At 34.9% G+C, this 13,288-nt stretch overlaps 1 protein-coding gene across 1 annotated transcript; it reads left to right on the top strand.

The window, feature by feature from the left end:
• Positions 1 to 5,724: 5,724 nt before the first annotated feature.
• On the top strand, positions 5,725 to 13,127 carry LOC129894044 (peptide methionine sulfoxide reductase). The gene is made up of 2 exons (XM_055969538.1): positions 5,725 to 6,181; positions 12,704 to 13,127. Exons 1-2 carry the CDS (start codon positions 5,837 to 5,839, stop codon positions 12,956 to 12,958), a joined length of 600 nt encoding a protein of 199 aa, XP_055825513.1. The 5' UTR covers positions 5,725 to 5,836; the 3' UTR covers positions 12,959 to 13,127.
• Positions 13,128 to 13,288: the final 161 nt, after the last annotated feature.

The raw sequence follows: 13,288 nt of genomic DNA, 5'->3' as shown, positions 1-13,288 counted from the left end.
AATTTAAGAAAGGAGAAGCCGAAGAAATTCGGCCTAATCCCCATCAGTTCAAACCAAACTGATTAGCCCACAAATAATATATCTTCGTCCCAAATATTCTCTAAATTTCAGCCCAAACCCAATTTTGATCCCAAAGAATCCTAGGTGCCCTAACAGCTCTTCCCAATGTCCCTTTGTCGTTTTCCCCTTTTTCCTCTTATGGAGAAACTCCATTAATCTTCAGCCAAAGACAGAGAATACAGCTCCATTTTGGTGCAATATTCAGCTCTTTCTTATGAAAAATGTCGGACGTTCTTTCCTCTTCCTCATTCACATCTCTCTTCTTTAATTTGGTCAATACAAGAGGCCAGAAATGCCTCTGAAATCTCTGATGGAGAATCATTTAGGCAGATTTCTTTTTGAATTCAAACGGATAGCTCTTGTTGAAATCCCGCCCAAAATATATTTGAAAAACCTTTGCTTTTCACTCCTATAAGTAGCAGCTTCGGCATCTATTTTAGGACCAAGCTTTTGCGCCGCTACAGACCTCAAAGCTACTCTTTTATTCTCATTTGATTTTATTGAAAACACTAATTGATCTCTGCTTAGTATTAGTGCTAACAGAGGTCATATTCTGCTCGAAATCATTCTAAAGGAAAAGGTTTTGAAAAGCCGTCGCATCGTGCTCTTAAAACTCTATTTTTTTTTTTAACTTTCTATTGTGATTTTCGGATTTGAACTTGCTCAATCTTGTCGTTCGTGTTCGAGCATAGACCTGCGATTGAAGCACCCCCGTTCACTGCCACGCAGCAGGTGATTTTCGCCCCCTTTTCCCCTGTTTTGGAGAGTGATTTTTTGCTTTGGTTTAGTCGTAACGAAAGTAATGTCAAAAAATGTATTTGTGTTTTGTGCTTAAGATTTGAAACTGTGTTCGCTTCATGTATTAGACATCACGAACTTGGAGAATGATTTCATGTAAGGATTACATATTTGTAGGAAACCAATTTATTTGTTATTTCCCCTCTGCTTCCTAAGTTGATGGTCATTTGGTAGCTTTATTTGATAACAAGTTTTAGTTCATGTATGCATATTGCTTAGTTAGAACTATTATGTAGATTATATGTTTTTATCTGGTAAAAAAATATAAGTAAACAATTGATCATAGGCATGTTATGTGGCTTCATTCTTTATCTCCATCCTATAGAAATGTAAGTTTGTAGCTTTTTCTTGTTTTGTCAGTTTGGCAATGTAACTATAGAAGTATTAGTTTGTAGCCTTTTCTTGTCCTGTTAGTATGGCAATGTAAAAGAAAAAAAAACAAGGTTGTAGGAGTTGGTTGAAGCTTTTACGTAGACAAGCAAGTATAAATTTAAGTTCTATACCCTTTTGTTAGTTAAATTATGTGTATAATTTTTCTTTGCTTTTAGTTTAAATAATAGCAGTTAGCTTACATAAATCTGAAAGATTATGGCTAAGTTTTCATTTAGTTCCATTAAAGCTTAATGTGATGGGACTTGAGTTTATCTTATGCTTAAGGATGCGTAGTGTGGATTAGTTGCTTTAAGTCGGTTTGAAAGTTATCTTGTTTGGCACTTACGCATCTTGTCTTTTGGATAGTGTATTAGTTGTGCTATTTAACTTGTGTCTGTATCTAGTTTATTCGATATCAAATAAGGTTAATCGTCATACTAATTCTTTTTCTCCTTTTTTATTTGCATGAGCACTTCGGAAAGCAAGGCAGAGTCCTTATAAAGACTTTTGTTGCAGCGAGGAGTCTCTCTTTGATATTCAATATCGCGGCTAGACTTGGATTATGCATTTCCCTTTTACGTGCGTCTATAGCTCCCTTAAATTTTAGCCAAATAGAAATGAAAGAGGGGCATGATAAAATCTGGAGTTAGCATTTGTAGACGGGAAGTGGACAAGAAGGCTGCTGCGTTTTTAGCTTCTCCTATAATCTATTTTAATTGTTTATGCTCTTATGTACAACTGTTTTGTTTGGTTTTCAACCTTAGAACACATATACCCTAGAGGGTGGTAATTGGGATTATATTTTAGCAAATATCGAAAATAATGTTTTCTTTAAAAAGAAAATACTCTTTTAATTTTAGTTTCTTTTCCCCTTTTCTTCTTAATTATGTTTAACTTTACTTGGATGGAGTTTGAAATCCTTTTCTTACAAAATCAATTATCTCTGTCACGTGAAAGTATTTGAAATTTTCTTTCAAAATTTTATCAATGTTCCACTTAAAAAATTAGATGTTGGTTCAATTTGATGTTTTTTTTAAAGATACTATTTGCTGCTTATGACTTCTTCTTTTTTTAAAAAAAATGACAATTCAAACAGTTTTTCTCATAATAAAAGATGACTTTTTCCATTTTTTTCTTAATAAGTATTCTTCCCTTTTGGTCTAAATCTTTTTAACCTACTGTTATGGTTTTTTCAAGATTAATTTCTTAAGGTTAAATCTCATTTGATTTAAAACGCTATTTTTAATGAAGAATTCCAAGTTTAGCATGCATTAAAATGATGTTCTCAGGTTTTTCCCATTTTAATTTCAAAATATCTTTTGAGAGTCCAAGTCTTTAAATTTAATTTTTATTTTATTTTATTCAATTGACATGCAACTTTATCATATAAGTCTGCAACTTTATTCAATTGACATGCAACTTTATTTTTAATGAATCTTAAAAGATGCCTAACCCTTCCCTTTAGGATAATTAGAATCCTTACGTAGAATCATATAAGTTAAGTAGACTATTAATTGGAGTTAACTTTAGCATTAAATTAGTTAATTATTTAGGTATTCTAATTTACCTTAAAAATAATTAGGTGGCAACTACTTAAGGAATCACCAATATGTTGTACTCTAATTTGAGCTTGGTTAAAATGGGGGTATAACATCTCTTAGTAATGTCTAATGGCTACTCGCGTGATTTGGAATAGAGTTAGAGTAATTAAAATCTTCTAGGTAAGAAATGAGTGCGCTCGATTTAATAACTTCTATGAATATACACTAGGTTGCATAAAAAAGTCATTTTTGGATCAATTCAAAGCCCCAAAAGATTTTTAAAAGATTCATTGAGCGCCTCAAGGCTATGTCTTAATAGATCCGAACACTTGCCCCGGATCGACTTCCAGATCATAATTGCTCTAGTAACTAACTAAAGAAAATATATAAATAGGAGATAGAAAAATAGAAGAGAAACGAACTAATTGTAGAAATATCTAGAAAAATAGAAGAGAAACGAACTAATTGTAGAAATATCTCTTTATCTCTAATGTTCACTAATTATTTGATTGTTGGCGGGTCTCTTTGTATGTGTTGTCCGGAAGGAGAGGACTCAATAATTGTTCGTTCACTGAAATCAAAAGTTAAAATTTTGGTAGATAGGAATCCCATAAAAACGTCTTTCGAGGAATGGGCCAGACTAGGTCATTTCTCAAGAACAATAGCTAAAGGACCTGATACTACCACTTGGATTTGGAACCTACATGCCGATGTTGATGCTCACGATTGCGACCCCCTTTGTGAGGAGGCACCCCTTCGCCCGAAGTTATGGGGCTATTTTGCCGAGTTTCTTAGAGAGAGTTGTCTCGCGCCCCTAGGTATTCTCTACCTACCCACCTGCATCGATTTTGGGTACAGGTACCCTCTTGCTGAAAGTTGTTCGAGGTTTTCTTGGGAGTATGGCATGGGTTACTTGGCTCAAGGCATTTTCTCTACCCCTTCTTACCTGAGAAAGCAGGGACACCTTACGTTCTTGAACTGATAACCATCTTTCAGCTAACCTAGCCTTCTCCGTCCCTCGGGATTAACAAGGGATAGTATAGAAATATAATATATATATATATATATATAGACCACCATTTTTATTCATTTTAAACTGAAAAACTTTGTCCGTCTCGCTGAGCCCAAGAGTTGGAACTTATTAAAGCCCAAAATAGAATCGAAATAGGCTTAACTTGTAAATAGTGACTTCATTATTGAAACTTGAATGTGAAGTCACATAGATAAAGTACAAAAATATTAACAAGATTGTGGTGAAGCGTAAATACTTCTTCAATCCTTAACTAGAAATCTTTGAGTATGGAGTTGTTTTTGTTAGGCAGCTCTTTATCTCTAATATAGTACTTTCTAGCTTGAATTTGGATTAGTCAGGCCTCAAGAATGGTACCAAATATGAGCAAAAACTAAAAACAAAAATTAAAAAAATTACAAAATGGCAGTTGAAACTTAACTTATTGCCCATTGGTAATATAGATAAAAACTCCCCCATCCGCTATGATTCCTGCTGGATATTCTTTTTTAAAAAAAATTAATATTTGAGCTCATTACATCAGCTCATATGTCAACAACTTAGTGGCCAAGATTGAAAAATTGCATCAGCACATTCGTAATCAAACTTGGTGGTCAAGTAGTTATTTCCCTTTGTTCAAGTTTTAATTTCCTTTGGCTCCGAGTCTCGTGTAGATTAGGGGCGTACTTTCTATTTGTTCGAGTATGTAAATAAATTGTAAATACGATCTAAGTAATAAATGCCTAAGTTTCTTTTGGTCTCAATTCCAATATGATCCCACGCTTCATTAGCCCAGATCGTGAGACGGACATTGAACAGAAAGACTGCACGGAAGAGCGTGGTACCGCTACCCCTATCTAAGTAAGTAAAATTAGTTAATTGTTGAAAGGCTCAAAAGTCGAATACGAATCTAGAGGGATTGAAATAGACAAGATTCAGCTCAGATCCAAAGAAATAGAATCCGATATTAGACCTCGCCGAAAATCTGATTGTTGCGAATAGCTTATTAAACCAAACTAATAAAATTCAAGATTTTCAACCTCAGTTTTTTTTTGGAGGGGGGGGGGGTGGGGTTTCAAAAAAATTTCAGTTAAGTATGCATATGAACATATAATGAAATTGTGCTTCAAATAATTCTATAATCCTAACAAATACACCTATCTAAGGTGTTTCTTACGAAAATAACACAAAATATGATATAAAGATGACATTAAAATACTTAACAAAAATAATAATGAAATCACATAAAATAAATATTACAAATTAATATGTCATAATCAAAAGGGAAAATTTCATAATGTTAAGAGTTGAAGCATCATTAGCCTCCTTAGTTGAAATTTACCTAATTACGTAATGTAGCTATAGTTTCAGTGATTATTGTATATCTCGCTGGATATTTTTTTTTATACAAATTAAACTATTAACTTAATTAATAAGGCAGTAATTTAGGTTATTAAAAAGAAAAACAATCCCACAAATCATGGTTAATGTATCTGATTAGAATTTGTTAGCAAATGTGACTTTTACCAAACAAATAAATATTAGAATTTTTTACCAAATATGATCATTGTATTTGTCAAATGTATTATATATCAATTGTATCCAATCGAATATAAGTGAAAGATTAAAAACTAAATTTGTATTCAAACTGGCTCTCCTCTCTCTTCCTAATATGTATAAATTTTGATATAAATTAGTTTGTTTTTGTATTTTTTTCTCTGAAATCCGTGAAGAAAAAAAATACAACAATACAAATTCATAACAAATCAAAATATAGTGTGAAATATAATTAGTGAAACTGTTGTAGCTAAGGACCTAATGCTTGTTGTTTTTAAAAGTTACACATTTATATATATGGTCCAAGTCAATACATATAAAATCTTGCAAGTTGTTTTTGTTTTTATTAGCAAAAAAATTCAAACGGCAAATATAATAATGCATCTTAACTAATTATATGACCAGATTCAGATTAATGTCAAACCTTTAGCCATGCAATCTATTTTCTCTATATAAATACTAATACACTATGACAAACTTAATATTATTGTCTTAAGCAATGGCTTCCAAAGAAGAGGGTAGCAGCAGCAGCAAGTCAACAACTAATCCAGCACTAGATCCGGATCTGGACAACCCGGATCAATCGGGTCTGGAGTTTGCCCAGTTTGCAGCCGGCTGCTTCTGGGGAGTCGAATTGGCTTTCCAGAGGGTTGGAGGAGTAGTGAAGACAGAGGTTGGGTACTCTCAGGGCAATGTCCACGACCCGAATTACAAGCTTATTTGCTCCGGAACAACCCAACATGCCGAGGTCATTCGGATCCAGTTTGACCCGAATGTCTGCCCGTATTCCAATCTTCTTTCTCTATTTTGGAGTCGCCATGACCCCACCACTCTAAATCGCCAGGTATCAAATTCCTTCCTATCAAGATTTTATGTGAATGTGTTACTGTTTGGGTATTAAAAAAAAAACTGAGATTATAATTTTGTGAACCTCTTTTAAAAAATAATTTGAATAGTTGTGTGTGTTGACTTTTAACACCGTAATGAATTAGAGTGGTTGAAACTTGCATATTCTAACCAAGTTTTCAATTATGTAAATTTATTTTTAAATAATTGAAGAATCTATAAGTATTTATAGTCAAAAGTTGTCTTTTGATCCTCGTACTCCCAACCCTTTCTCATAAATTTGTACAGAGGGAGTATTTACGTTGAATAGTAATATTCCTCTCATGAGAACAAATTATTAGTTTTTGAACGTTCTGTATCCTTAAACCCCACAAGTTGTTTAACGGGCTTGAGAACCTCGAGATCTTAAGTTCATAAAGTATTCTTTTTTATCTGTCAAAGTCTTGATGCATAGACGTATAAGCTAATTATACTGACAGTAGGTACCTGGTGGAACTAGTCAAGGGCTTGGACACCATGGTTTTAAAAAAAACTTATAAATTATTTGTGTGTTTCCAACTACCGTTTATACAAATGGTCATTTTTTTTGCCACTCATTGATCATTAGGTTTACAAATGCCTTTTTTTTTTGCCGAGCTTGAGTACCTTGATAGCAATAGCAGTTCTCCGACTAGAGCCAGTAATACTTATAGTGTTAGTAGTATGAATAGAATATACAAAATGTTAGTTAACTTGGCATGATCCTTCAAGAAAGTCAAAAAGTGAGGTACACATGCACCGTCCAAGAAAAAAACGCGTATTTTACGCGTTTCAAAAATTGTTGCCTCCTTTAGCAACTTTTGACAAAAAAATGTTAATTTTACACGAAAACGCGTATTTTATGCGTTTTCAATTTCCTATAAATAGAAAGTCTCTTGCCCTCATTTAGATCATCGCACAGAAATACAATTCAAAAGAGTAAGAACACAAAAAGAGTTATACACCAAGATAAATATTGTAGTCTTAAGTATCCTCTTTAGTGAGTTATTCCTTTTATAAGAGACAAGTGTTTATTGTTGTGTTTTCCTTGTATTTGAGAGTAATGTACTGCCATATTATCATAGTAAAATTCTTCTACCCCGTGGTTTTCCCCTTCAATTTGTTTGAAGGGTTTCCACATAAAATTCTCATGTCCAATTTATTATTTATTATCATATCAAATTTTAGTTGTGGTGTTTTCTTCTCCTAACAGTGGTATCATAGTTCTCGGTTATTCTGTCTGTTTTATGCGAAGATACTATCTGTGAATAGTAAAATTCGGTAAAAAGTATTATTCACATGAATAGTAAATTTCAATGAAGGTACTGTTTGTCATGATTGTTTGCAAAAATATTTAGAAATAATCTAGAAGGGTGTGAAGCAAATAACAATGTCAAGTACAACAAAATTTGATGTTGAAAAATTCAATGAGACTAATTTCTCATTATGGAAATTGAAAATAAGAGCGATATTGAAAAAAGACAATTGCTTAGTTGCAATTGAAGGTAGGCCCACAGACTTTACTGATGACAGCAAGTGGAACGACATAGAAAACAATGTAGTTGTTGATCTACACTTGACACTAGCTGATCAAATGTTGTCTAGTATGGCTAAAAAACAGATGGCGAAGAAAATATGGAATACTCTTACGGGATTGTACGAGGCCAAGTCTTTGCATAATAGAATCTTCTTAAAAAAAAGATTGTATACTCTTTGAATGGTAGAGTCCATGTCGGTTACTGAACACTTTAATACTTTGAATACTCTATTTTCGCAACTTACAACAATGGGCTGCAAAATAAAGGGGACTGAACGTGCGGAGCTTCTACTTCAAAGTCTGACTGACTTATATGATCAACTCATCATCAACCTGACAAACAATACAGACAGGCTAATTTTCGATGAAGTTGCAGCCACTGTCTTAGAAGAAGAAAATCGATGCTTAAATAAGGAAGACAGACAAGCAAGTTCGCAGTAAAACTGAACCTTGACGATGGTGAGAGAAAGACCAAAGGAACGTGGCCCCAGTCGGAGTCACAATCATGATAGATCTAAATCAAGAAGTAAGAAGAATATCAAGTGTCACAACTGTGACAAGAAAGGGCACATCAAGAAAGATTGTTGATTCAAAAAGAAGAGTGAACACCCTGAGTCATCAAATGCTCAAGGGAATGTTGTAAGTACCTCGGATGATGGTGATATTTTATATAGTGAAGCAATATCAAATAATGAAGGCAGAAAATGTTTCACTGATGTCTGAATCTTGGACACAGATGCAACATGACACATGACTTCCTAGAGAGAATGGTTCCATCAATATAAATCTATCCCAAGAGGATCTGTGTTAATGGGAGACGATCATGCTTTGGATGTTATTGGTATTAAGTCCATCAAAATAAAGATGTATGATTGCATGGTACGCACTATCTAGGAGGTACGACATGTAAAAGACTTGAGAGGAAGAATCTATTGTCTTTGGGACAATTAGATGATAATGGATGTTCATATAAGACTCATGGTGGAATCATGAAAATATCAAAAGGAGCGTTTGTAGTGATGAAAGCAAAAAAAAATTGCTACAAATCTATATGTGCTTAAAGGTGAAACACACCAAGAAGGAGAAGCATCAATTGCGTCAGCAAGTTCATTTGAAGAATCAACGATGATGTGGCATCGTAAACTTGGCCATATGTCGGAACTAGGTTTGAAGATTCTTGCTGAGCAAAAGCTTCTTGCAGGGCTCAAAAAGGTTTCACTACCCTTTTGTAAGCATTGTGTTATCAGTAAGCAATATAGACTGAAGTTTAGCAGTTCCTTTGCTAAATGCAAGGAAATATTAGATCTGGTCCACTCTGATGTTTGGCAAGCACTGGTGGAGTTCCTAGGAGGAGCGAAATATTTTGTGTCATTTATCAATAATTACATGTGGAGAAATTAAGTGTATCCAATCAAGAGAAAGATAGATGTTTTTTTGATTTTCAAAGAGTTCAAAGCGCGGGTGGAATTTGAAATAAGAAAAAGATCAAGTGTTTAAGGACAAATAATGGAGGAAAATACACTGGTGATGAATTTGATAACTTCTGTAAACAAGAAGGTATTAAAAGACAGTTCACAGTGGCGTATACTCCACAACAAAATAGAGTAGTAGAGCGAATGAACAGAACCTTGTTGGAACAGACAAGAGCTATGTTGACAACTACAGGATTGGAAAAACCATACAGGCCAAAGCAGTCAAAATCGCCTGTTATGTGATTAATCGGTCACCATTAACCGCAATTGATCTGAAAACGCCAATGGAGATATGGATAGGAAAACCAACGGATTATTCTCGCTTACATATATTCGGAAGTCCTACTTTTGTTATGTACAACACCCAAGAAAAATCGAAGTTGGATCCGAAATCCAGGAAATGCATTTTCTTAGGATATGCTGATGGAGTCAAGGGGTATCTCTTGTGGAATCCCAATGCCCGCATGGTGGTAATCAACAGGGATGTTGTATTTGTTGAAAGCAAGATACAAGCAAAAGAAGGTAGCACTTTGAAAGAAAAATCAGAGACTACTACAGTTGAAATTGAAGAAATAGAAGAAGTTTCAGTTTCTTCTGAAGCAGCACCAGAGCACGAAGAACAAGAGCAAGCAGAGATCGAAACTCCACAAGTTCGACGGTCAACTAAGGAAAGAAGAGAAGCAGCTTGACATTTAGATTATTCTATGGAGGGCAATGTTGCATACTGTCTATTAATAGAAGATGGAGAGCCTTCAACTTTTCACGAGGCTATGAAAGGCCGAGAATCATATCTGTGGATGACAACAATGCAAGGAGAAATTGAAGCTCTTCATAAAAATAAAACATGAGATCTTGTTCAATTACCACAAGGAAAGAAGGTCATTGGAAACAAATGGGTCTACAAGATCAAACGAAATGATAATGATCAAGTTGAGAAGTATCGTGCAAGATTGGTGGTAACAGGATTCGCTCAGAAAGAAGGTATGGATTTCAATGAGATATTTTCTTCGGTGGTTCGACTCATAACAATTCGAGTTGTCCTGATAATGTTTGTTACATTTTACTTATACTTGGAGCAGTTAGATGTTAAAACTGCATTTCTTCATAAAAAGCTTGAAGAAGAAATTTACATGCTCCAACTAGAAGGTTTTGAAGAACAGGGAAAAGAGAACTTGGTTTGCAGGTTGAACACATCTCTATACGGTCTCAAACAGGCGCCGATGTGTTGGTATAAGAGATTTGATTTCTTCATTATAAGCCTTGGATACAACAGACATAGTTCAAATCCTTGTGTTTATAACAAGAGATTTGGTGATGACGATTTTATTATTTTGCTGTTGTATGTTGATGACATGTTGGTAGCGGATCCCAACAAAGATCGTCTCACAAATTTAAAGGCACAGTTGGCTAGGGAGTTTGAAATGAAGGACTTAGGACTAACAAACAAGATTCTAGGAGTGCAAATTCACCGAGACACAAATAATAGGAAGATTTAGCTTTCTCAAGAGAACTACTTGAAAAAAAATCTTGCGACGCTTCAAATCCTATCAATTCCTTTTGAATAAGGCTACGCTCCTTCAAGCCTTTGAAACTTTTGAAAATGGAATCTTTGTTTTAGATGCAAGACTGTAAGTCAATTTCTACCTTACTTCCTATTAATTTCAAGTTATCCTCAAGTATGAGTCCTAGCAATGAAGCAGAGAGGATCGAGATGTCTCGAGTACCGTATGCATCAGCATTGGGAAGTTTTACTGTTCGCCATGGTATGTACAAGACCTGACATTGCACAAGCAGTAGGAGTGGTTAGTCGATACATGGCTAATCCTGGTAAAGAGCATTGGAAATACTGTTAAAAGGATCCTGAGATATATCAAGGGTACCTCAGATGTTACAATGTGTTATGGAGGATCAGATTTTACTGTTAAAGGTTATGTTGATTCAGATTATGAAGGTGATCGTGATAAAAGCAAGTCCACCACAAGTTATGTGTTTACTCTTGCTGGAGGAGCTGTAAGTTGGGTTTCAAAACTGCAGTCTATCGTATCTACATCTACGACGAAAGCAGAATATGTAGCAGCTACACAAGCTAGCAAAGAGGCAATATGGATGCATATGTTATTGGAGGAGCTCAGGCACAAACAAGAGAAGGTTGCTCTGTTTTGTGACAGTTAGAACGCTTTGCATCTTGCAAAGAATCCGGCATTTCATTTAAGGACAAAACACATAAGAGTTTAGTATCACTTTGTTCGTGAGATGCTGGAAGAAGACAGTGTGGATATTCAGAAAATTCACACTAATAACAACCTGACAGATATGTTTACGAAGCCGATCAACAGTAACAAGTTTATATAGTGTCGATTTTCTATTGGCTTAGCAGAAACGTAACATCACAGTAATTGGGTAGTAAGGATGGTGTGAAGATTTAATTGATTCTCAATTAAATATCCACTTGGCATGATCCTGCAAGAAAGTCAAAAAGGGAGGTGCACATGCACCGTCCAAGAAGAAAACGCGTATTTTACACGTTTCAAAAGTTGTTGCCTCATTTAACAACTTTTGACAAGAAAACGTGTATTTTACACGAAAACGCGTATTTTCAATTTTCTATAAATAGAGGGCCCCTTGCCCTCATTTAAATCAACCCACAAAAATACAATCCAAAAGAGTAAGAACACAAAGAGAGTTATACAGCAAGATAAATATTGTAGTCTTGAGTGTCCTATTTATAGAGTTATTCCTTTTACAAGAGAGAAGTGTTTATTGTTGTTTTTCTCCTTGTATTTGAGAGTAGTGTACTTCCATATTATTATAGTAAAATCCTTCTGCCCCGTGGTTTTTTCCCTCAATCTGTTTGAACGGTTTCCACGTAAAATTCTTGTGTCTAATTTATTATTTATTATCATATCAAACTTTAGTTGTGGTGCTTCCTCCCTTAACAGATCCTACCTTAGTTGTAATGTTATAACTGCAGCTCTGAATCTGATTTCACTATGTGCCTAGGTTTTTTAGTTCGATGTGATGCATTCATATTGCTACCGCAGATAAGAAGTCAATGCATCATTTATCATTCTTTTTGTAGATCAAAAGAAGTGAAAACTATTATTTTTTAATGTAACATTCTGTTTCATTTGTTGTATTAACGGGGAAAGGGAGCTTTTTGCTGGGAGATTAGCAAAAACAGGCAGTCATCCATCACATGGAACTAAAATATTTATAAGTTTCTTCAATCTCTTCCCCTGTTTTTATTTCCTTTTGGGACTAGAAATAGGAAGTTGTTTCGCATAGGGCAGGCTTACCGAACTCTCGTGATCATCTTAGAATCTATCACAAGAGTGTTACTGCAGGTTGTATTCTTGTACCCTCCACCCACGGACTCTTTTTGCCTTCACTTGATACATTTGTTGTATTCGTCGAGTGTGAGTTTTTGCCTCTACCTAGAGTTTAACATTCACAAAGAGCAATTTATAGATCTCATGATGTTGGTTGTTGCTAGGGTAATGATGTGGGAGAGCAATACCGCTCAGGAATATACTACTATAATGATGCTCAGGCTCAACTGGCAAGGGAATCATTGGAAGCTAAGCAGAAGGAATTTACGGATAAGAAGATTGTCACAGAAATTCTTCCTGCTAAGAGATTTTATAGAGCTGAAGAGTATCACCAGCAATATCTAGAGAAGGGTGGGGGCAGAGGTTGCAAGCAGTCGGCTGCAAAGGGCTGCAATGATCCAATAAGGTGCTACGGTTGACATAGCAAATCTTTGTATGTCAAAGCAACTACAAAAGAACTTGTTGGGCATTTGTCTTGCTTGTTTTTAAATTTAAATAAACATGTTAATGATTCTTGATATTTCTTATAAGTACTTGCCTCTCTTGAATGGAATAACTAGTAGTCGTAAAGTTTTCTCCTCCTGCTCATTATCTCTCCTTATCCAGTACCTGCAGTTTGTTGCTTTAGTTACAGAACAATGGACGTGAAGTGTATATCTTAATTTGTTTGTGTCTTAAATGAGGTGGTTTGTGCTTGAAAGCAATATCAAGCATTGTAATACCAGTGAATTTTCATCCTTTGATCTTCT

The sequence above is a fragment of the Solanum dulcamara genome, chromosome 7 (assembly GCF_947179165.1).
Source record: "Solanum dulcamara chromosome 7, daSolDulc1.2, whole genome shotgun sequence".
NCBI classification, from domain to species: domain Eukaryota; kingdom Viridiplantae; phylum Streptophyta; class Magnoliopsida; order Solanales; family Solanaceae; genus Solanum; species Solanum dulcamara.
Note: the sequence above shows the minus strand (reverse complement) of the source record. Positions and strands in the feature narration are given on the sequence as shown.